The sequence below is a fragment of the Gorilla gorilla genome, chromosome 9 (assembly GCF_029281585.2).
Source record: "Gorilla gorilla gorilla isolate KB3781 chromosome 9, NHGRI_mGorGor1-v2.1_pri, whole genome shotgun sequence".
Classification (NCBI taxonomy): Eukaryota; Metazoa; Chordata; class Mammalia; order Primates; family Hominidae; genus Gorilla; species Gorilla gorilla.
In genome coordinates, this window is record NC_073233.2 from 73,060,352 (window position 1) to 73,084,718 (window position 24,367).

At 46.5% G+C, this 24,367-nt stretch overlaps 2 protein-coding genes across 3 annotated transcripts in view; one reads left to right on the forward strand and one right to left on the reverse strand.

Moving 5' to 3' along the window:
• Window positions 1-21,961, forward strand: part of SPDYC (speedy/RINGO cell cycle regulator family member C) — a 41,046-nt gene extending 19,085 nt beyond the window's left edge. The window contains exons 1-7 of one of the 2 annotated variants that reach the window (XM_055354474.2): window positions 18,797-18,825; window positions 19,893-20,065; window positions 20,530-20,588; window positions 20,833-20,918; window positions 21,021-21,192; window positions 21,271-21,601; window positions 21,770-21,961. In XM_055354474.2, coding sequence (XP_055210449.2) covers window positions 18,800-18,825; window positions 19,893-20,065; window positions 20,530-20,588; window positions 20,833-20,918; window positions 21,021-21,192; window positions 21,271-21,601; window positions 21,770-21,804 — 882 coding nt within the window. In that variant the 5' untranslated portion in view covers window positions 18,797-18,799 and the 3' untranslated portion in view covers window positions 21,805-21,961. Of the gene's footprint in view, window positions 1-18,796; window positions 18,826-19,892; window positions 20,066-20,529; window positions 20,589-20,832; window positions 20,919-21,020; window positions 21,193-21,270; window positions 21,602-21,769 lie in introns of those variants that run through there. The other variant, XM_019036040.3, reaches the window with a different exon arrangement.
• Window positions 21,962-22,562: 601 nt separating this feature from the next.
• Window positions 22,563-24,103, reverse strand: LOC101133347 (phosphoglycerate mutase 1-like). The gene has a single exon (XM_019036042.3). The coding sequence runs from the start codon at window positions 24,015-24,017 to the stop codon at window positions 23,628-23,630; it is 390 nt and encodes a 129-aa protein (XP_018891587.1). The 5' UTR covers window positions 24,018-24,103; the 3' UTR covers window positions 22,563-23,627.
• Between the last annotated feature and the right edge of the window lie 264 nt (window positions 24,104-24,367).

The window sequence follows — 24,367 nt, forward strand, 5'->3', positions numbered from 1 at the left end:
GTTCTCTTCCTATATATTACCAAATTCATTTTGCTAATAATTTGCTTAGGATTTTTCCATCTGTGTTTATGAGCCTGCAGTATTTCTTTCTCATGCAGTCTCCATTAGGTTTTCATGTCAAGAACACTACCCTTATGACATGTGGAGGGGAGGTCCTTCTTTTTTTCAATACTCTGGAAGAATTTATACAAGATAGAATTATTTGTTTTTTCAATGTTTGGTTAATCTTACTGGTGGAGCCATATAGGCCTGGAGTTTTCTTTGTGGTAAGACTTTGTCTACTTATTCAATTTGTTTAATGTTATAGGACTAATCAGGGTTTCTATTTCTATTTGTTTTAGTTTTGGTACACTATATTTTTCTATAAGGTCTTGTTCATTTTTATATACATCTAAATATAAAAGGGCTCTTCAAAAAGTTCATGGAAAATGCATCTTATGAAAAAACAATGCATGAATTTCAAAATTTTTTGGTACCAAAATAAACTCATACTAACTTGTTATAACATGTCTGGGGCAGGGTGTGGTGGCTCACGCCTGTAATCCCAACAGTTTGAGAGGCCAAGGTGGAAGGATCACTTAAGCCCAGGAGTTCAAGACCAGCCTGGTGGACAAAGTGAGACCCTGTCTCTATTACAAATTTAAATTTTTTCTTTTTTCTTTTTGAGACGGAGTCTCGCTCTGTTGCCCAGGCTGGAGTGCAGTGGTGCGATCTCAGCTCACTGCAAGCTCCGCCTCCTGGGTTCACACTATTCTCCTGCCTCAGCCTCCCAAGTAGCTGGGACTACAGGTGCCCACCACCACGTCTGGCTAATTTTTTATATTTTTAGTAGAGACAGGGTTTCACTGTGTTAGCCAGGATGGTCTCGATCTCCTGACCTCGTGATCTGCCTGCCTCAGCCTCCTAAAGTGCTGGGATTACAGGCGTGAGCCACCACGCCTGGCGAAAAATTTTTTTTTTAATGTCTGGGTTAGGTGCAGTGGTTCATGCCTGCAATCCCAGCAGTTTGGGGGGCCAAGGTGGGTGGATCATCTGAGGTCTGGAGTTTGAGACCAGCCTGGCCAACATGGTGAAACCCTATCTCTACTAAAAATACAAAAATTAACCGGATATGGTGGCTCACGACTGTAATCCCAGCTACTCAGGAGGCTGAGGCAGAAGAATCACTTGAACATGGGAGGCAGAAGTTGTGAGCTGAGATTGTGCCATTGCATTCCAGCCTGGGCAACAAGGGTGAAACTCCGTCTTAAAAAAAAAGAAAGAAAGAAACTGTGGAAGGAATATCTGGAACTCATGCTTCTTTTTTTTTAACCATTCCAGCCTCTGTTGTCCAGGCAGCCAGCTGGGAGGAGGCTGGGACAGATGCTCAGTGACCAGCGTGGGCTTGCTAATCTGACAAAGGCCTTTCTAAGGGGACATTTGGATTTCTGTATGATCCGCTTCTAGCCTGCCCGCTAACCCTGCCAAATGCTCATCATGCACTTTGTTATTTGGTTTTTGTTTTTTGAGTTGGAGTCTCACTCTTGTCGACCAGGCTACAGTGAGTCAAGATTGCACTACTGCACTCCAGCCTGGGCAACAGAGTGAGACTCCATCTCAAAAAAAAAGGGGCTAGGCGCGGTGGCTCGTGCCTGTAATCCCAACACTTTGGTAGGCCGAGGCGGGCAGATCATGAAATCAAGAGATCAAGACCATCCTGGCCAACATAGTGAAACCCCGTCTCTACTAAAAATACAAAAATTAGCTAGGCATGGTGGCGCGCATCTGTAGTCTCAGCTACTCAGGAGGCTGAGGCAGGAGAATCGCTTGAACTTGTGAGGCGGAGGTTGCAGTGAGCCGAGATCGCGCCATTGCACTCCAGCCTGGCGACAGAGCAAGACTCAGTCTCAAAAAAAAAAAAAAAAAAGGAGAGAAATATAAAAAATAAAAAAAAATTTTAAATGTCTGAACAGGATCTAGTTTGAGATGCTAAGAAGGATAAGACATCAGTTTTAAAATAGTCCCTATGAAAGGAACATGAATTATACTAAAATTGAAGCAAGAACAAAGATGAAATTTGTGGTGAAGCATGGGTGGAAGGATGAAGAGATCACCGATGCTTTATGAAAAGTTTATGGAGACAATGCTCCAAAGAAATCAACAGTTTACAAGTAGGCAACTTGTTTTAAGAAGGGATAAGATGATGTTGAAGATGAAGTGTGCAGCAACAGATCATTCGCAACAATTTGTGAGGAAAAAATCTTACTGGTGCCCTAATCGAAGAGGACCAATGATTAACAGCAGAAATGATAGCCAACACTAAGCCACCTTAATTAGTTCAGCTTATACAATTCTGACTGACAAATTTAAGTGAAGCAAACTTTCCACTCAATGGATGCCAAAACCATTGCATTCAAATCAGTTGCCGGCAAGAGCAGAGCTTTGAATGGAAATTGTAAACAAGCGGGATCAAGATCCTGAAACAGTTCTTTGAAGAATTGTAACAGATGAAACATGGCTTTCGCAGTAGGATCCTGAAGACAAGGCACAATTAAAGCAATGGCTACCAAGAGGTGGAAGTGATCCAGTCAACTCAAAGGCAGACCAGTCAAGTGCAAAGGTAATGGCATCAGTTTATGGGGATGCTCAAAACATTCTGCTTGTTGACTTTCTGGGTGGCCAAAGAATGACAACATCTCCTTATTATGAGAGTGTTTGGAGTAGCCAAAGCTTTCTCAGAGAAACACCCAGGAAAGCTTCACCAGAGAGTCCTCCACCGTGGCAATGCTCCTGATCATTCCTCTCACCAAATAAGGTAAATTTTGTGAGACTTTCAATAGGAAATCATTAGGCATCTGCCTTATAGTCCAGATTTGGCTCCTTATGACTTATTTTTTTTTCTTTTTTTTTTTTGGAAACAAAGTCTTGCTCTGTTGCCCAGGCTGGAGTGCAGTGGCGTGATCTCGGCTCACTGCAACCTCCACCTTCTGGGTTCATGCCATTCTCCTGCCTCAGCCTCCCGAGTAGCTGGGATTACAGTCGTCTGCCACCACGCTTGGCTAATTTTTTGTATTTTTTAGTAGAGACAGGGTTTCACCATGTTAGCCATGATGGTCTCAGTCTCCTGACCTCGTGATCCGCCCGCCTTGGCCTCCTAAAGTGCTGGGATTACAGGCGTGAGCCACCGCTCCTGGCCTGGAAAAAAAAAATCTTTAAAGGGCACCTATTTTTCTTTTCTTTTTTTTTTTTCTGAGATGGAGTCTCGCTCCATCACGCATGCTGGAATGCCGTGGCACGATCTTGGCTCACTGCAACCTCTGCATCCCCAGTTCAGGTGATTCTCCTGCCTTAGCCTCCTGAATAGCTGGGACTACAGGCACACGCCACCACACCCAACTAATATTTTGCATTTTTAGTAGAGATGGGGGTTTCACCATGTTGGCCAGGCTGGTCTTGAACTCCTGACCTCAAGTGATCCTTCCCCCCTTGGCCTTCCAAAGTGCCGGGATTACAGGTGTGACCCACCATGCCCAGCCGAGGGCACCCATTTTTCTTTAGTTAATATAAAAAAACTGTGTTGACATGGTTAAATTCCCAGGATCTTCATTTCTAAAGAGATGGACCCAATGATACCATTGCTTACAAAAGTGTCTTAATCTTGTTGGAGGTTATGTTGAGAATCAAAGTTTATTTTTTTTATTTTTATTTTATTTTTATTTATTTATTTATTTTTTTGAGACGGAGTCCCACTCTGTCACCCAGGCTGGAGTGCAATGGCACCATCTCAGCTCACTGGAACCTCTGTCCTCTGAGTTCAAGCAATTCTCCTGCCTCAGCCTCCTGAGTAGCTGGGATTACAGGCGCCTGCCACTGTGCCCAGCTAATTTTTATATTTTTAGCGTATAAAACTATATATATAGTTTTGGCCAGGCTGGTCTTGAGCTCCTGACCTTGTGATCCACCCGCCTCGGCTTCCCAAAGTGCTAGGATTACAGGCGTAAGCCACTGCGCCCGGCCTATATTTTTTTATCTTTTAATTCAATTTTTCTACAAACTTTTTGAATATACAGGTGGAGTATCCCTCATCTGAAATGCTTGGGACCAGATATGTTTCAGACTTTTTTTTTGAATACTTGCATATATAATGAGATTTCTTGGGAATGAACCCAAGTCTAAACACAAAATTCATTTATGTTTCATATACACCTTATACACATAGCCTGAAGGTAATTTTATATATGTCACGTCAGTGCTTAAAAAGTTTGGATTTTGGAGCAGTTTAGATTTTAGATTTTCAGATTAGTGGTGTTTGACTTGTATTAAATTAATATGTATTCCTTACATAAAATATAAATATAAAAGTTGGCAGGCTGGGCGTGGTGGCTCACCCTTGTAATCCCAGCACTTTGGGAGGCCGAGGTGGGCGGATCATGAGGTCAGAAGATCCAGACCATCCTGGCTAACACAGTGAAACCCCATCTCTACTAAAAATAAAATACAAAAACATTTGCCGGGTGTGGTGGTGTGCGCCTGTAGTCCCAGCTACTTGGGAGGCTGAGGCAGGAGAATGGCGTGAACCCAAGAGGCGGAGCTTGCAGTGAGTCGAGATTGCACCACTGCACTCCAGCCTGGGCAACAGAGCGAGACTCCGTCTCAAAAAATAAAAAATAAAAAAAAATTAAAGTTGACATAAAGTTGTTCATGATATACTCATATTTTTATTATCTAACATCTAAAAAGGAGTTATATATCCTTTTTCATTCTTGTTACTATTAATTTGTGCTTTCTCTTTTAAAAATTATTCTGAATCAATCTTGCCAGAGGTTTGTCAGTTTTACTGGTTTATCAAAGAACCAAATTTTGACTTTTCTAATTCCATTGTGTTTTCAATTTTGTTAATTTCTGTTCTCATCTTTATTATTTAATTCCTTCTACTTTCATTAGGTATATTTTGCCATTCTTTTTTTAAAAGCTATTTATTTTGAAATAAGTTTAGGCTTAATAAAAAGTTGCAAAAACAGTGCAGAGAGTTCCTGTATAGTTTCCACCACACTTCTCTTAATGCTAACATCTTACACAACCATATGACAGTTATTGAAACCAGGAAATTGAGAATTGATATAATATTATTAGCTAACTTTACAGACCTTATTTATTTATTTATTTATTATTTTGAAACAGAGTCCTGCTCTGTTGCCCAGGCTGGAGTGCAGTGCGTGATCTCGGCTCACTGCAACCTCCGCCTCCCGGGTTCAAAGAATTCTCCTGTCTCAGCCTCCCAAGTTGCTGGGACTACAGGCACATGCCACCACACCCAGCTAATTTTTTTTGTATGTTTAGTAGAGATGGGGTTTCACCATATTGGTCAGGCTGGTCTTGAACTCCTGACCTCAGGTAATCTACCCGCCTCAGCCTCCCAAAGTGCTGGGATTACAGGCGTGAGCCGCTGTCCTGGCCCAGACCTTATTTTAATTGTGTCAGTGGTCCCACTAATGTCCTTTTCCTGGTCTAGATTCCAATCCAGGATTCTGGATTTTGTGTAATTGCTCTATTGGTCATTCATTTTTGTGTAACAATTACCCCAAAATGTAGCAGCTTCAAACAACAAACATTTCTTATCTCCTGGTTTCTGTGGGTTAGGAATTTGGGAGTTGCTTAGCTGGGTCTGTCAGGGTCTCTGACTAGGTAGCAGTCATGAGGCCAGCCAGGCTGGGGTCATCTGAAGGCTTCACTAGGACTAGATCTGCTTTCAAGATGGTGCCCCAAGGCTGGGTGCAGTGGTTCACGCCTGAAATTCCAGCACTACTGGAGGCCTAAGTGGGCAGATCACTTGAGGCCAGGAGTTCAAGATCAGCCTGGCCAACATTGTGAAACCCTGTCTCTGCTAAAAATACAAAAGTTATCCAGGCATGGTGGTGCACACCTGTAATCCCAGCTACTGGGGAGGCTGAGGCAGGAGAATTGCTTGCACCTGGGAGGTGGAGGTTACAGTGGGCTGAGATTGTGCCATTGCACTCCAGCCAGGGCAACAGAGACTCTGTCTCAAAAAAAAAAAAAAAAAAAAAAAAAAGCAAAATGGTGCCCAACACAGCAGCAGGAGCTTCAGTGTCTTGCCAGGCGGGCTTCTCCACAGTGTTGCCTAAATCGCCTTATGACAGGAAGCTGGCTTTTCCCAGAGAACGTAGCAGATTTCTCAGAGAAAGTAACGAAGCTGCAAAGTTTTTGATGGCCTAGCCTCAGAAACCACACTGCAGCGTTTCCACCATATCCTATTGGTGTACAGGTCAACCCAATTACATGAATCCCAGGCTGATTCAGGGGCCACCTTGGAGGCTGTCTCCCACAGGCATCATGTCTCCTTAGTCTCTTCCACTCTGGGACAACTTCTCAGGTTTCATTCTTTCTTTTTTCTGAGACAGGGTCTCACTCTGTTGCCCATCCTGGAGTGCAGTGGCCTGATCACAGCTCACTGCAGCCTCAACCTCCCTGGGCTCAGGCGATCCTCCTACCTCAGCCTCCCAAGTAACTGGGACTACAGGCACGTGCCACAACACTTGGCTAATTTTTTAATTTTTTATAGAGATGGGGTTTCGCTATGTTGTCCAGGAGTCCAGGCTGGTCTCAAACTCCTGGGTTCAAGCGATCTGCCTGCCTCGCCCTCCCAAAATCCTGAGTTTGGAGGCGTGAGCCCCTGCACCCGGCCTCTGGTTTCTTCTTCTTCCACGAATTTGTCACTTTTGAAGAGTACCGGCCAATTAATTCGTGGAACATCCCTCAATTATTTTGTGTTTATGTGATGTTTGTAATGTTTAGTCTGAAGTTACTCATTTTCGACAAGAATACCAGAGCAGTGAATTGTGCCCTTCTCAGAGCCTCATAGTACATGGCACATGATGTTGACATGCCTTATAATACTGGTGATACTAACTTTGATCATGTGGTATCTCCCAGGCTTCTCCACTGTCAATTTACTCTTTTCCCCTTTATTTCAGTCTGTTTCTGCTGCTATAACAAAATACCCAAGGTTGGGTCATTTATAAACAATAGAAGCTTTTTTTTTTTTTTTTTTGAGATGGAGTTTTGCTCTTGTTGCCCAGGCTGGAGTGCAATGGCACAATCTCAGCTCACTGCAATCTCCACCTCCTGGGTTCAAGCGATTCTCCTGCCTCAGCCTCCCAAGTAGCTGGGATTACAGGCGTGTGCCACCACGCCTGGCTAATTTTTGTATTTTTAGTAGAGACAGGGTTTCACCACGTTGGCCAGTCTGCTCTCGAACTCCTGACCTCATAATCCGCCCGCCTCAGCCTCCCAAAGTGCTGGGATTACAGGCGTGAGCCACTGCACCCGGCAGCAATAGAAACTTATTTGTCACAGTTCTGGAGGCTTGAGGTCCACGATCAAGGTGCTGGCACGTTTGGTTTCTGGTGGGGGCTGCTCTCTGCTTCTAAGATGGCACCTTGTTGCTGCATCCTCCAAAGGGGACAAACTCTGTGTCCTCACAAAGCAGAGGAACAGAAGGGCAAAAAAAGGGGCAGAACAATGCATGAAGCCTCTTTTATAAGAGGTTTATCCCATTAGCCATGCATGGTGGCACACGCCTGTGATCCCAGCTACTTGGGAGGCTGAGATGGGAGGATCTCTTGATCCCGGGATGGGGAGGTTGCAGTAAGCAGAGATTGCTCCACTTCACTCCAGCCTGGACGACAGAGCAAGACCCTGTCTCAAAAAAAAAAAAAAAAAAAAAGGCCCCACATCTTGATACTATCACATTGGCAATTAGTTTCAAAATGAATTTTGGAGGGGACAGAAACATAAACGTTCAAACCATAGCACCCTTTGTGATTAGTAAACGTTGTGAGGTGCACCTTGAGTGTATGCAAATATCTTCTTTCGCATCATACTTTCACCCACTAATTTTAGCATCCACCAATGAATGATTGGGGCCTGCAACAATTATTACTGCGGTGTTTGTCTAGTGGTGATTTTCTATTTCCATTACTTCTCCTACATTTATTTAAATTCTACTGTGCAGAGGAGTTATCACTTCTCTCTCAGTTATTTACATATATCAGTATAAACTCAGGGATAGTTATTTTATCCTATGGGAAATAATTTATTGCTATCATTACTTATTTTGTTGCTCAAATTATCCCAGATTTGGCCCTTGGGAGCTCCTTCAAGTTGACTCTTGTGTCCTTTTAAAGAGTCTCCATGACTTTGTGAGAGTACTTCCTTACTTTCTGCTTTCTGTCACTACATGATGTTCCAGACTGATATTATCTCTGCCCCAGCCCTGAAATGAACTATTTCTCCAAAGAGTCTAGATTCCTTTTATTACAGAATGGATTTTTTTTTTTTTTTTGACTGAGTCTCTCTCTGTTGCCCAGGCTGGAGTGCAGTGGTGCAATCTCGGCTCACTGCAACCTCCGCCTCCCAGGTTCAAGCAATTCTCATGCCTCAGCTTCCCCAGTAGCTAGGATTACAGGCAAGCACCACCAAGCCAGGCTAATTTTTTGTTTGTTTGTTTGTTTTGAGACAGAGTTTCTTCGCTCTTGTTGCCCAGGCTGCAGTGCGATGGCGTGATCTCAGCTCACCACAACCTCCACCTCCCGGGTTCAAGTGATTCTCCTGCCTCAGCCTCCCGAGTAGCTGGGCTTACAGGCATGTGCCACCATGCCCGTCTAATTTTTGTATTTTTAGTAGAGATGGAGTTTTGCCATGTTGGCCAGGCTAGTCTCGAATTCCTGACCTCAGGTGATCCACCTGCCTCAGCTTCCTAAAATGCTAGGATTACAGGTGTGAGCCACCGTGCCCAGCTGGTAGGTAACTTCTTGAACATAATCCTTTCCTGAGATCATCAAAACTTCTCCAAATTTATTATTCAGTTTAGTTGCTTTCCACTCGGCCAGTCTCTGCTGTCTGTACATTTCAATGGCATGTTCATCCTCCTCATTAAATTCGTCTACATGATCCTCCAGCTCTTCCAAATTCATATCTTCATATGTTTTCACTCCACACAACAATAAGGGTATGAATGAGAAGTTTCTCGAGTTTACAAAACAAGAGTTTTATCTGCCTGAAGTCACCTGGTTCAGCCCTCAGGTAAACTCCTGGGCTGGATGTTATCAACAGTTCCCATATCATCCAAGGAGACACAGGATCAATCTTCCAGGGTGTTTGCTTTTTGTCTCTGGCCAGGGCTACCGTCTTCTGAGGGCTTGTGTGGGGCTGAAGGATCCCCTTCCCAGGCGGCTCATTTACATGGCTGTTGGCTGTTGGAGTAACAGAAGGTATGAAGAGAGAGAGGAAGGCAGAGAAGTATTTGGAGAAATATGAAATAAAAATGAGAAAGCATACGAAAAGATGCTCAATGTCATATGACATTAGGGAATTGCAAATTAAAGCAACAGTGAGGTGCCACTGCACATCTATCAAAACAGTTAAAATGCAAAATACTGGCAACACCAAGTGCTGATGAGGACGTGGAGCAACAGCAACCTTCATTCATTGCTGGTGAAAATGCAAAATTGTACACTCACTTTGCAAGACGATTTGGCAGCTTCATACGACGTGAAATAGATTATCACCATATGATCCAGCAATTGCTAGATCGTAGATATTTACCCAATTGAGTTGAAAATTCGTAGATATTTATCTAATTGAGTTGAAAACTTATGTCTACCTCCAAACCCCTGCACAAATATGTATAATAGCTTTTTCCTACTCTCCCCAAACAGGAAGCAACCAAAATGTCCTTCAATAGAAGAGTGGATAATAAAACTGTGGTATATCCATACAATAGGATATTATTCAGTGGTGAAAATCATAAGTTATTTTGATGATTAATGTTATGTGTTTATTTGGCTGGGCCACAGTGCCCACATTTGTGGTCAAACATTATTCTGGATGCTGTGGTGATGGCGGTTTTGGATAAGAGTGACATTTAAATTGGTCAACTTTGAGTAAAGCAGATTGCCTTCCATAATGTTGGAGGACCCTGTTCAATCAGTTGAGGTTCTGAATAGAAGAAAAGACTGACCTCAGCCGGGCGCGGTGGCTCACGCCTGTAATCCCAGCACTTTGGGAGGCCAAGGCGGGCAGATCATGAGATCAGGAGATTGAGACCATCCTGGCCAATATAGTGAAACCCCGTCTCTACTAAAAAAAAAAATACAAAAATTAGCGGGGCATGGTGGCGTGTACCTGTAATCCCAGCTACTCCAGAGGCTGAGGCAGGAGAACCGCTTGAACCTGGGAGTCGGAGCTTGCAGTGAGCTGAGATTGCGCCACTGCACTCCAGCCTGGCAAGAGAACGAGACTCCGTCTCAAAAAAGAAAAGAAAAGAAAAGAAAAGAAAAAAAGACCTCCTCCAAGCAAGAGAGAATTCTGCCAGCAGAGGCCTTTGAACTTGAACTGTAACATCATCAGGTCTTCAGTCTGACAGCCTTCAGTCTGACAGTGTCCCTATTTTATTTATTTATTTTTTCTTTATTTGAGATGGAGCCTCACTCTGTCACCCAGGCTGGAGTGCAGTGGCATGATCTCTGTTCACTGCAGCCTCTGCCTCCTGGGTTCAAGAGATTCTCCTGCCTCAGCCTCCCAAGAAGCGGGGATTACAGGCATGTGCCAACACACCCAGCTGATTTTTGTATTTTCTGTAGAGATGGGGTTTCACCGTGTTGGCCAGGCTCAAATGCCTGACCTCAAGTGCCTGCCTCAGCCTCCTAAAGTGCTGGAATTACAGGCATGAGCCACCACGCCTGGCCTCCAATTTTAAACTTACTACAAAGCTACAATAATTAAGACTATGTGCTACTGGCATGATAGACAAATAGACAAATAGAATAGAATTGAGAGTCCAGAAATAAACCTATACATTTCTGGTTAACTGATTTTCTATAAGGGTGCCAAGACCTTTTAATGGGGAAAGAATAGTAGGACAACTGGATATCCACAGGCAAAAGAATGAAGTTAGCCACCTAGCTCACACTATGCAAAAAACACAACCAAACCAATCTCACAATAGATCATAGACCTAAAATGTAAGAACTAAAACTATAAAACTCTTAGAATAATGTATTTATTTGTTTACTTATTTCCTCTTGTCACTTTTCTGTGAACATATTTGTAATGGCTGCTGTGAAGGCACTGTGTGCTAAGTCCAATATCTGGGCCCGTTCAAAAGCGATGTCTATGGCTGCGTTCTCTTTTCCTGTGGATGGACCAGACTTTCCTTTTTGTTTGCACGTCATAATTTTTGTTGAAAAAAATGTACTTTTAGGCCGAGCACGGTGGCACACGCCTGTAATCCCAGCACTTTGGGAGGCCGAGGCAGGCAGATCACCTGAGGTCAGGAGTTCGAGACCAGCCTAGTCAACATGGTGAAACCCCATTTCTAGTAAAAATACAAAAAAATTAGCCAGGCGTGGTGGCACATGCCCATAATCCAAGCTACTCAGGAGGCTGAGGCAGGAGAATCGCTTGAACCTGGGAGGCGGAGGTTGCAGTGAGCTGAGATCGTGCCACCGCACTCTAGCCTGGGCAACAGAATGAGACCCCCTTCTCAAAAAATAAATAAATAAATAAACAAATAATATGTACTTTTATCCAGTTTCATCCATGTTGTTGAGAATGACAGAATTTTGTTCCTTTTATGGGTGAACAATATTCCATTGTGTATATATACCACATTTTCTTTACCCGTTTATCCATTGATGGACACTTAGGTTGATCTCATATTTTGGCTATTGTGAATAGTACTGCAATAAATATGGGAGTGCATTTAAAAATATACTTAAATGAACCTAATGTTTTTATTACAATGTACTTTTTTTGTTTGTTTGTTTTTGAGACAGAGTCTCTCTGTCGCCAGGCTAGAGTGCTGCGGCATGATCTTGGCTCACTGCAACCTCTGCCTCCCGGGGTCAAGGGATTCTCCTGCCTCAGCCTCCCAAGCAGCTGGGATTACAGGCGTGCACCACCACGCCCAGCTAATTGTTGTATTTTTAGTAGAGACAGGGTTTCACCATATTGGCCAGGCTGGTCTCAAACTCCTGACCTTAGGTGATCTGCCCCCCCCTTGGCCTCTCAAAGTGCTGGGATTACAGGCGAGAGCCACCACTCCGGGTCAAAATGTACATTTTAGATAATACACTGTAGAAACTCTGGATGCCAGCCCTCTCTTAGGAGTCAATGTTGTTACTGTTTGGTTGGCCGTTTCTTATTTTGTTTAGTGACTTGACCGAATTAACTTTGTGAAGTGTATTTTCCTTGCAGTGTGTAGCCTGGAATGTCTGTTTTCTGATTTTTTTTCTTTTAAAAAAATCTAACAACTGGGCCTGGTGGCTCATGCTTGTAATCCCAGCATTTTTGGGGTTGAAGCAGGAGGATAGCTTGAGCATAAGAGTTCAAGGTAGCAGAGAGCTATAATCATGCCATTGCACTCCAGCCTGGGTGACATAGCAATACCTTGTCTCAAAAAAAAAAAAAAAAAAAAAAATCTTTTAGCTTGGCTCTCTAGGGGTAACCCCCGGTCAGCACAACTCACTTATGGTCAAAATGACCATAAACCACTTATTGGTCAAAGTTTGTGCTTAAGTTCCAGATTTTTCTCTTTACTAGTAGATACGTGTGTGGCCTGCAGACTGGCTACTGCACTTCAGTGAGTTTATGTTTTTGCTCATGTTCAGTCAGAGAATATGCTTCCCCATTTGCTGTATGTGCCTTTAGGATAATTTACAGATTTGAAATGATTGGGTTCTTAAAATAAATTTTTCTGGCCGGGCGCGGGGTGGCTCACATCTGTAATCCCAGCACTTTGGGAGGCCGAGGCAGGCGGATCACGAGGTCAGGAGTTCGAGACCAGCCTGGCCAGTATGGTGAAACCCTGTCTCTACTAAAAAAATAGAAAAATTAGCTGGGTGTGGTGGCATGTGCCTGTAATCCCAGCCACTCGGGAGGCTGAGGCAGGAGAATCACTTGAACCCACGAGTCGGATGTTGCAGTGAGCCGAGATCATGCCACTGCACTCCAGCCTGGCGACAGAGCGAGACTCCGTCTCAAAAGTAAATAAATAAATAAATTTTTCTAGTTAAATGGTTGTTTTGTTGGGGAATGGGTCTGCTGAGCTCCTTACACCACCATTTTGGAAATTGGTGTTGTATTTAAATTTTTTTAAATATCTTGTTCTTATGGTTCCCTCCCCTTTGTCATACATTTGTTATATTTGTCTTTCTCCCTTTTTTACCCCTAAACAAGGTAACTAGTGGTTTGTCTTTTTTTTTTTTTCCAAGACAGATTCTTGCTCTGTTGTCCAGGCTGGAGTGCAGTGTCCCGAACATGGCTCACTGCAACCTCTGCCTCTCAGGCTCAAGTGATCCACCATGCCCAGCTAGGTTTTTTGGGGTGTGTGTGTGTGTGTGTTTTGTTTTGTTTTATAGAGACAGGATCTCTCTATGTTGCCTAGGCTGGTCTTGAACTTCTGGGCTCAAGCAATTCTCCCACCTTGGCATCTCAAAGTGCTGGGATTCCAGGTGTGAGCCACTGTGCCAGGCTGTGTTTGTCTTTGTTAATAATAATAATTTTCACTGGGCATGGTGGCTCACGCCTGTAAAGCCAGCACTTTGGGAGGCCGAGGCAGGTGGATCACAAGGTCAACAGATCAAGACCATCCTGGCCAACATGGTGAAACCCCATCTCTACTAAAAATACAAAATATTAGCTGGGTGTGGTGGGGCCCACCTGTAGTCCCAGCTACTCGGGGGGCTGAGGCAGGAGGATCACTTGAATCCCGGAGGCTGATGTTGCAGTGAGCCGAGATTGCACCACTGCACTCCAGCCTGGCGACAGAGAGAGACTCCGTCTCAAAAATAATAATAATAATGTCTCATTTTATTACACTGTGCTCAGAGAATATTGTTTGTATATTTCTATTTTTTTAATGTACTGATGATTTCTTTGTGACCTAAGATATGATCATTTTTTTGTAAATAGTTTGTTTCTTTGGAAACATGGTTTTTTTTTTCCCAGGGGAATTTTTCTTAGTTGATGTGTGTTATTTTGTTTTCAGATTTTTTAAAATATCAGCTCCATACGGATCTATTCATCTTCTTTCTATTCGTTTTTGTGGTATTGGATGGTTTACAAGATTCCTAGCTCAATAGCACACTGTTAGGTCAATATAGCAAAGTTCAGATGGTTTAGAAGCTTTTTATTTGTTTGTTTCGGTGTGGGGGTGGGTAGGGTTTTGTGTTCTCCCATTGCTTGGTTCTCTTCGGACCCTCAATTTCTCGCTTCTGCATTTTCCCACTTCACTTACTCAATTGCCCACGGATGCTTCTGGCCCATTTTAGCCCTTTTTTTTTTTTTTTAACCCCTCCCGCGGAATCAATGGACTTTAACGACCTCCCCTTCCTATCGCACATACTTGTAAGCCCCTTCCCTGAGGTCTGAGCTCTGACTTCCCAGGACGTCTTCTTGGTATTTTCAGATTTTAGAATGTCGCAGTCTTTCTGATAGTTGCTCTCGACCAACCCCAGCCCGGATACTCCTTTCTCCCCTCCTTCCCCAGCTTTTCTTGGCACAAAGCCTCGTGCCTGGGAGAGGCCGCAGCGCACGACGGCGTGCGGGGATATGGTCGCTTTCTTTTTATTTACATTTATCTTGAAGTTTGGACCTTCTCTGCTTTTAAGTTATGCCGACGCTGTGGTTTTGGCAGCGTTTTATTTTTCCTTTCTTGTTGCCTGGGGCTGTGTGGACAGCAAAAGTTGGCGGATGGGGACCCAGGCAGCCCCCCTTGGGCCTCAGGACCCGGAAGTCCCCCTGGCTGGCTTGTGACTTTTTAAGATGGAGTTCAGTTCGTCAGCGTGACAGCTTTTCTTATTTTCTAACACGCGCGTTTGAGGTCATAAATTCCTCTCTAAGAATTACTAGTTGTGTCCTCCAACTTTGACAGACAATATTTTCTTTCTTTCTTTTTCTTTTTCTTTTTTTTTTTTTTTTTTTAAGACGGAGTCTTGCTCTGTTACCCAGGCTGGAGCAGTGGCGCGACCTCGGCTCACTGCAACCTCCGCCTCCCGGGTTCACGCCATTCTCCTGCCTCACCCACCTTAGTTGGGACTACAGGCGCCCGCCACCACGCCCGGCTTTTTGTATTTTCAGTAGAAACGGGGTTTCACTATGTTGGCCAGACTGGTCGCTAACTCCTGACCTTGTGATCCGCCTGCTTCGGCCTCCCAAAGTGCTGGGATTATCGGCGTGAGCCACCTCGCCCGGGTACATTTGATTAATTTTTAGGAAGATGTTCTGTGCGTGCTTTCCTGCCTTTGTTGGGTGCAGTGCCAGCTTATTCGTCCACTAGGTCAAATTTCTTCATCATATTCTTCATATCTTTTACTGCTTTGCTAACTTTTTTGCCTTGCATGTGCCATCATATCTACAATTATGATTGTGATTTGTTTGTTTTTCCGTGTGGTTCTGTTGATTTTACACACACACACACACACACAGACACACACACATGCGGTTTCTTGCTTATTGACTTTATTTTTAGGAGTAAACAAATTACTATATATTTTTTTCTTTACCTGGATTCTGGTTAGGTAATTATACACATGTATTTTTCTTCCTTCCTTCCCTCCCTCCCTTCTTTCTTTCTTCTCCTTCCTTTTTCCTTTTATTTTTCTCTTCCTTCCTCTTTCCTTTCCTTTATTTTCCCTCCCCTCCTTCCCCTCCTCTTCTTACCGACAGGATCTCCCTATGTTGCCCAGACCAGCACTACAGGTGCACACCACCACATCCGGCTGTATATTTTTAAAATCACTACATAAATTCTCTTTCTCCATAGTTATGCTTTTTGTCCAAAGTCGTGTTTTTTTTTTTTTTGTTTGTTTGTTTGTTTGTTTTTTGAGACAAGGTCTCACTCTGTTACCCAGGCTGGAGTGCAGTGGTACAATCTTGGCTCACCGCAACCTCTGCCTTCTAGGCTCAAGCGATTCTCCTGCCACAGCCTCCCAAGTAGCTGGGATTACAGGCATTCGCCACTACCACCCACCTAATTTTTGTATTTTTAGTAGAAATGGAATTTCACCATGTTGGCCAGGCTGGTCTTGAACTCCTGACCTCAAATGATCTAACTGCCTCGGCCTCCCAACATGCTGGGATTACAGGCATTAGCCACCGTGCCCGGCCTGAAGTTGTTTTAATATATTAGTGTAGTTATCCCAGCTTTCTTTTAGTAATTGCATATTATTTTTTCTATCTTTATATTTTGAAATTTTTAATATTCTTATTTATTTATTTATTCATGTTTTAGAGACAGGGTCTTGCTGTGTCCCCCAGGCTGAGTAGAATGGCATGATAATAGCTCACTGCAGCCTTGAACTCCTGGGCTCAAGTGATCCTCCCACCTCAGCCTCTTGAGTAGTTAGGACTGCAGGCACGTGCCACCATGCCAGGCTAGTTTATTTTTGGTAGAGATGGGGCCTTGATGTATTGCCCAGGTTAGTCTCTAACTCCTGAACTCAAATGATCCTCCTGTCTCGGCCTCCAAAAAGTGCTGAGATTATAGGCGTGAGCCAATGGACCTGGCCATATATATATTTTTTGAGCTGGTAGTATGTTATTATGTTTTATGTGTATTCTTTTATATCCTTTTACGTGTATCCTTTATAGCATGCAATATTAATATATGATTTTATAAATTATATATACATTTACATGAATATAAATTTTATAAATAGTATATTAGTTAGCATAGAATAAATTTTGCTGTGATAATTGTAGCAGGCAGAATAATGGACTCCCAAAGATGGCTACATTTCACTTCCCAGAACTGAGAATATGTTATCTCACATGGCAAAAAAGACTTTGCAGATGGTTAAGGATCTTTTTTTGAGACGAAGTCTTGCTCTGTTGCCCAGACTGGAGTGCAATGGCACGATCTCAGCTCACTGCCACCTCCACCCCCAGGGCTCAAGCAATTCTCCTGCCTCAGCCTCCCGAGTAGTTAGGATTACAGGCATGCACCACCATGCCCCGCTAATTTTTGTATTTTTAGTAGAGGAGGGGTTTTGCCATGTTGACCAGGCTGGTCTTGAACTCCTGACCTCAGGTGATCTGCTCGCCTCTGCCTCCCACAATGCTGGGATTACAGGGGTAAGCCACCTCTCCCAGCCAAGTTAAGGATCTTGAGATGGGGAGATTATCTGGGCAGATTGAAGAGCCCAGTGAATCATGGGATTCTTAAAAGTGAAAGAGAAAGGCTGGGCATGGTGGCTCATGCCTGTAATCCCAGCACTCTGGGAGGCCAAGGTAGGTGGATCAGGAGGTCAGAACAAAACAAAACAAAAAAATTGCCAGGCATGGCGGCACATGCCTGTAGTCCCAGCTACTCGGGAGGCTGAGGCAGGAGAATTGCTTGAGCCCTGGAGGCGGAAGTTGCAGGGAGCCGGGATTGGGCCACTGCACTCCGGCCTGGGCAACACAGCGAGACTCCGTCTCAAAAAAAAAAAAAAGAAATTAAAAACAGATATGCTCCCCAGTGTGGGAGATCGGTGTCAGATCTCCAGGGGTGGCACTGAAGGAAATCAGCCTGAAGGCCCTCCCAAAGTTAAAGTGACTAGCCCACTCCCAGGCTTCTTTTTGGTACCCCTTCCTGATCTCTAACCTTAATTACTGGGGGGAGAGGAGAACAGTTGAAAACACAGCTGGTCTAGGAGATTCATTCGGTTTCATGGAACACCTTCTCTGTGCAGGCTGTGTCCAGGAACAGCCGTAGACCACACAGCCAGGCTACCCAGCGTGTGGGCCCAGCAGCCAGGCTGGAACTCTATCTCCACTTACCAGCTGAGTGGCTGGCAGGAAGTTACTCAGCCTGTCGGTCAGCAACCCAAACTCTGTGTGTTAGTTGTTTGTTTGCTGATAAAATGAGGCTTCTCATCATTCTCATCAACTTCATGGGCTTGCTGTGAGGAACACGTGAGCTGATTCCATCACAGACTCCTCAGTAGGCAGCAGTAGGTGTTTAGTGAATGGGCTATGGAGGCTGCCCCGCTCACTACTTCCTTTCTAGGGGAGGCCGACTTCAAATGCGTGCACACACACAAACAGGATGACCTAATGCAGACCAGCTGGTCTAGAAAGGCCTTCACGGCCTCAGGGAGCCTGGGAGGCGGCCTGGGGGAGACCATGAAACACAGATACACCAGAGACCCAGAGATCAGAGAGAAAACAAAGGACCCAGAGATCCACAGACATCCAGACACCAGAGGCAACAAGAAACTGAGAGACTCAGAGGCCCACTGAGACCCAGGCAGCTTGTTCTGTGTTACGAGGGGAAAAATAAAATAAGAAACAAAAGAGAGACTCGGGGGGCCTCAGTGAAACCTAGAGACTCAGGGAGGCCAGGAGATTCAGAGACACCCACAGAGAGCCAGAGACCCTGCCCCAGCAAGGCACAATCAATGAAAAAAAAAAACTCGCCCACCAGGCCCTCACAGTCCGGGTCTCATATCCCGGCTCAGCACCTTGGCGCTGCATTTGTCAAGAGGGGAACAGGGATCCTAGCTCCCTGCCCGTCCTATGGGGCCTTAGGCCCTGGGGTCCAGCTGGCCTGCCTTCACCCCTCTTGTAGTTGATGAAGCTTTGGAGAGGCTTTCAAACCCTGGGGAGCCACAGCTGGGTACCGACTGGACTGACTGGCAGAGAGGCAGGCGGTAAAGGCCAAGCCCCGCCCCCCAGGAAGGCCCTGATTGGTGGACGGGCTGCTTTGGGCAGGGCCGCCCTCAGGCTATATAAGCGCACTCGCGGCGCTGTAGGTGTTATGCTCTGGGCCATTCCTGAGCTCGGGTAAGGCTCTCTGCAGGAGGAGGCTGGGTTGCTTGTGGGCGCCTAGATGGAGGGGCCCAGATTGGCCCCGGGGTGGTCGACAGCACGTTCTCCTCAGCCCCGTGGTTGGCTTCTCTCTCTCAGGGATGAGGGTGGGTTTAGGACAGGAGCTTGAAATGTTTGAAGTGGCCCCATCAACTTGCTCTAAATCCAGGTATTTCTCTAATTTCATTCCTCCCTGAGGGCCTCAGTTTCCCCTCTGTGTAAGGGATCAGTGGCCCTTTCAACTCTGCTTTGGTGAGGGGTCGGGGGTGGTTGTGAGTTGGGGCCTGGAGGAGCAGTTAAACTCTTGGGGTTTTTTTTCTTTTTTTTGGCCAGGCGCAGTGGCTCACGCCTGCAATCCCAGCACTTTGGGAGGTCAGGAGTGTGAGACCAGCCTAGCCAACATGGTGAAACCCTGTCTCTACCAAAAAAATACAAAAAAAATTAGCCGGGCGTGGTGGCATGGCGCATGCCAGTAATCCCAGCTACTCGGGAGGCTCAGGCTGGAGAATCACTTGAACCCGGGAGGCGGAGGTTGCAGTGAGCCGAGATCGCGCCACTGCACTCCAGCCTGGGCGACAGAGAGAGACTGTGTCTCAAAACAAACAAACAAACAAAAACCAAAAAACCTCTTGGGGTTTTGGAGACCAAGGGCTTCACTTTTAACCGGCTGTCAGGCCTCAGCTTCAGTTTCCTCGTTTGAAGATGGGTCCGAGTTAAACTTACCTCCTTACCAGGATGGAATAAGATAAGGCCCTTAAGCACAGCCCCAGGCACTTAGGAAGCCCTCAGCGGTGCTTGTTGCTGCTGTTACTCTGGCCTGTCCTGGGGTGCCAGGAGGAGGGTGAGGGTGCCGCACCCTCACCTATAGCAACTCTTTGCTTCTTTTCTGGCCTCCCCACTCTTGTTGCATCCCGGCTGCCTTCTGTTCTGAGCCCCCAAGTCTCTGCACCCACCCCTCCACCGTCCTGGCCCCTGTCACCACCCTCTTGATTTGTGAGCGTCACGGGGGTACATGCTAAGTCCTGAGCCTCCTTTCTCTACAGGTCACCCTGCCCCATCTCCATCTCCTGTGAGATGAGTGACTCCCAAGACCCCACCACTTCCCCTGTAGTTACCACCCAGGTAGAGCTGGGGGGCTGCAGCCGGCAAGGTGGGGGTAATGGGTTCCTCCATTTTCGCCAGCACCAGGAGGTCCAGGCCTTCCTCAGCCTTCTGGGTGAGTTTGGAGGGCTGGCACGGGAGGGGCCGTGAGGTCAAGTGTGAAAGCAGATGTGAAGTGTGGGGTCTCACCTGCCTGTACAGACATCTGAGGCCTCTGACCCTCTCCCTCTCAGGTATCCCAGCTTAGGCAGGTGGGAGGGGTGTCCTCTCAGAAACTGGATTCAGGGCCAGGTACCGTGACTCATACCTATAATCCCAACACTTTGGGAGGCTGAGATGGGAGTATCACTTCAGGCCAGGAGTTCAAGACCAGCCTGATCAATATAGTGAGACTCCATCTCTATTTATATTAAGAAAGAGAGAGAGAAAGAAGAGAGAGAGAGAGAGAAAGAGAAAAAGGGAGAAAAAGAGAAAGAGAGAGAGGGTTCAGTGGTGGCTTGGGCTTTGGAGCTTCTGATGCCACTCTTCTCCATGGAGGCGGTGGTAACCTGCGTCCTGTCTTGTCTTCTCTACCCTCAGAGGACAGTTTTGTCCAGGAATTCCTCTCCAAAGACCCCTGCTTCCAGATTTCAGATAAGGTGAGGGAGTACAGGCTGGGGGTCTCTTGAGGGTCAGGTTGAGTTGGTGGGAATTGAGTGCCCTGGTCTGGTAGGGAGAGCCACTCACCTTCCATCCTTACCCCCTCATCTTTGCACACCACTTCCCACCATTTTACTGACTTTCTTTCCCTGCAGCAAAACCTCCCTGGGTGCAAATGAACCTGGGTGCAAGCCCCTCCTCCTCAGAGAATAACTAACCCCCCACCCCGATCTGTCTCTGCAGTATCTCCTGGCCATGGTGCTGGTCTACTTCCAGCGTGCCCACCTGAAGCTCAGCGAGTACACCCACAGCAGCCTGTTCTTGGCCCTGTGAGTGGCGGGGGCAGGCAGTGGAGGCATTTGCTGGAGGTGTCAGATGGGACAGGGCAGATGTGTGGCCTCTGCTCCCTGACCTTGTGCCTCTGTGGCTAGGTACCTTGCAAACGACATGGAGGAGGACCTGGAGGGCCCCAAATGTGAGATTTTTCCATGGGCCCTGGGAAAAGATTGGTGTTTACGAGTGGGCAAATTCCTGCACCAGAGGGATAAGCTTTGGGCACGGATGGGTTTCCGGGCTGTTGTGAGCCGCCAGTGCTGTGAGGAGGTGAGGCTGGGAGGCAACCTGGGGTGTGGGGAAGGCTGGGGTTCCCACCCCATTTACTGTCCACTCTGCTCCTCCCAGGTCATGGCAAAGGAGCCATTCCACTGGGCTTGGACTCGGGACCGGCGCCCCCACCATGGTGGGGTTCAGAGGGTCTGTCCACAGGTCCCTGTTCGCCTTCCCCGGGGCCCTGGCCTCTCGCCACCCCACTGTTCCCCCTGTGGTTTGCCCCAGCACTGCAGCAGCCACCTGCTTAAGCCTGTGTCATCCAAGTGCCCTTCTCTGACCTCGGAATGTCATCGCCCTCCCTCCCAAAATTCTCTCTCAAGGGTCAAAAACGCCTGGGGTGGGGACTTTCTCATCGTCTTGCCTCCCCAGATGCAACTGGAACCAGGCACCTACTCCCTCCGCAGTGAGTGCAGGATGGGACAGGAGCTGGGGGCTGGTGTGGGAGCTTGGGAGGCAGGAGTGAGGACCAACAATATGAGAGAGAGGGCCGTGGGCCTGGGATCGATGTGCTGCCCCTCCCGTGTGAGCTTGGCAGGTTTCTTCTCTGAGCCTCACTCTTTCCTCTCCCCAGTCTTCCCAAAGCCTCCGGCACGCCCTGGGCACTGAAGTTCTGCAGGGTGAAGAACAGCACACCTGCTGGCCCACTGACTGACACACCATTGGCTGTGCTCCCACCCCTGCCCCTTCCTCCCAGCCTGCAGCTTGTGCCCCCTCTGATCCCGGTCCCCTCTAATAAATTCATGTCCACAGGACACCAACTGTGCTTAGGTCCTGGCCTGGTTCCTTGACCCAGGGTTGGGGTGGGGAGGGGGTATCTACCAGGGTTACAACATGTGAGCACAGGCTCTGTAACAGCTTGGCCCCTTCCCATTGGTGGCCAGTTATTCCGAGCCTCAGTTTCCTTTCTGTGCTATCCATGCCTATGGATGATGAGATCTACACAGTCTAGATGGGATTAAATGAGATGAGGTATCTGCAGCCCTTAGAAGAGGGCCAGGGAGCCGAACGTGGTGGCTCACACCTGTAATCCCAGCACTTTGGGAGGCTGAGCCGGGTGGATCACTTGAGGTCAGGAGTTCAAAAACAGCCTGGCCAACATGGTGAAACCCCTTTGCTACTAAAAATACAGAAACTAGCCAGGCATGGTGGCAGGTGCCTATAATCCCAGCTACTCGGGACGCCAAGGTGGGAGAATTGCTTGAACTGCGGAGGCGGAGGTTACAGCGAGTTGAGATCATGCCACTGCACTCCAGCCTGGACGACAGAGTGAGACTCTGTCTCAAAAAAAAAAAAAAAAAAAAGGCCAGGAACATATTGGGAAACAAAACTTGAATGGAAAACAGCTCTTTATTTAGTCTAGAAATGCCTTCAGTGCCAGGTTTACTTAGGAATAAGACTTGATCCCTTCCTTGAGCTACAGTCAAATATAATATTGTAATTATAATAAACAACCCCCCTCCCCCAAGAGACATGAGGACTCAAAAGGGTTAATTTCTTTTTTTCTTTCTTTTTTTCTTTTTTTCTTCACATTACTCCTTCATTATACTGATCTGGAAAAAGATTTAGTACAGTTATGCTCAGATGAACACTGGACCCATGTGGCAGGGCCAAGCAAGTAGAACATGATTCAGAAATCAGTGAAAGACACACTTGGACAGGACCAAGAGGCATTTCACTGCCACGAAACAAGGCAGGAAGGGATTGTAATACCCACACCAGGAAGCACTCCTGCCCCTCAGAGGTCAAGGAGCTGATCCTATATTGGTATAAGGAATGGCTTATTTTCTGATGACCACATGTGGGACTATTTCAACCGCCACGAGAAACCCCAGAAGGGTTATTGTTTTGTATTATTTATATATACTATACTTTTTAAATGAAATGTAACACATAACTAAATTCAGGATTGATCCCAACCTTCTAGAGCCAGCTCCTCTGGGGTCAGGGAGGAAACAGTTGTCACATCACCATGCAGGTTACATTCATCTTCCACTGGAATGACTAGAGCCCCCAGGCAGTGGCCTGACTGCAGAAGAGCAGAGGACTGGCTCCTGGGGACAGACAGGCTCTGTTGCTTCTCCTCATTGGTCATGGCTTAGCATGGTTCCTCCCCACAAGTCCTTAGTAAACAAAGCAACTCGCAAAAACCCAAGTCACTACTTTTAAACTCTGTTGGATAAGGGGAGCTTTTCCACAGCTTGGACTGAGAACCTGTGCTCTAGAAGGGCTGTTCTGACTAGATTGTATGAAGGGAGTGGGTGCAGGAGACAAAATGGCTAAAATGAAAATGGGAGTCACTGGTCCCCATCTGCAGCTACAACTCAAGATGTCTACAGATGTGGTCAATGTGACATGTACAGGTGGGAGGGGCAGAGGGACAAGACAGGCAGGGAGGGTGCTCCTGGGGACAGTATCCTCCCTGCTGGCCTTCACTTCTTGGCCTTGCCTTGGGCAGCCACAGCTTCCATGGCTTTGCGCACCATCTCTTCATCCCCCAGAAACTGCATGGGCTTGATAGGCTTCAAGTTCTTGTCCCATTCATAGACAATGGGAATACCAGTCGGCAGGTTCAGCTCCATGATAGCCTCTTCAGAGAGACCCTCCAGATGCTTGGCAATGCCCTGGAGGCTGTTGCCATGGGCTGCAATCAGTACACGTTTCCCCTCCTTGATCTGGGGAACTATTTCTTCATTCCAGAAGGTCAGAGCTCTGGCAATAGTGTCCTTCAGACTCTCACAGGAGGGTAGCTGATCTTCTGTGAGGTCTGCATACCTGCGATCCTTACTGATGTTGCTGTAGAAAGGATGGTTGGGCTCCATCAGAGGTGGTGGGACATCATAGGAGCGCCTCCAGATCTTCACCTGGGCCTCACCATGCTTTGCAGCAACCTCCGCCTCCCTGGTTCAAGCAATTCTCCTGCCTCAGCCTCCTGAGTAGCTGGGATTACAGACGTGTGTCACCAAGCCCGGCTAATTTTTTTTTTGTATTTTTAGTAGCAACGGGGTTTCATCATGTTGGTCAGGCTGATCTTGACCTCCTGACCTCGTGATCTGCCCGCCTCGGCCTCCCAAAGTGCTGGGATTACAGGCGTGAGCCACCGCGCCCAGCCGTGAGGTGCCAGATTTCTATCTTTGCCAAACTGCTAAGTGGGAAACAGTCTCTTGGTGAA

Coding starts and splice junctions, on each gene's coding strand:
- LOC101133347 (XM_019036042.3), bottom strand. CDS start 24,017: ATGGAGCCCAACCATCCTTTCTACAGCAACATCAGTAAGGATCGCAGG.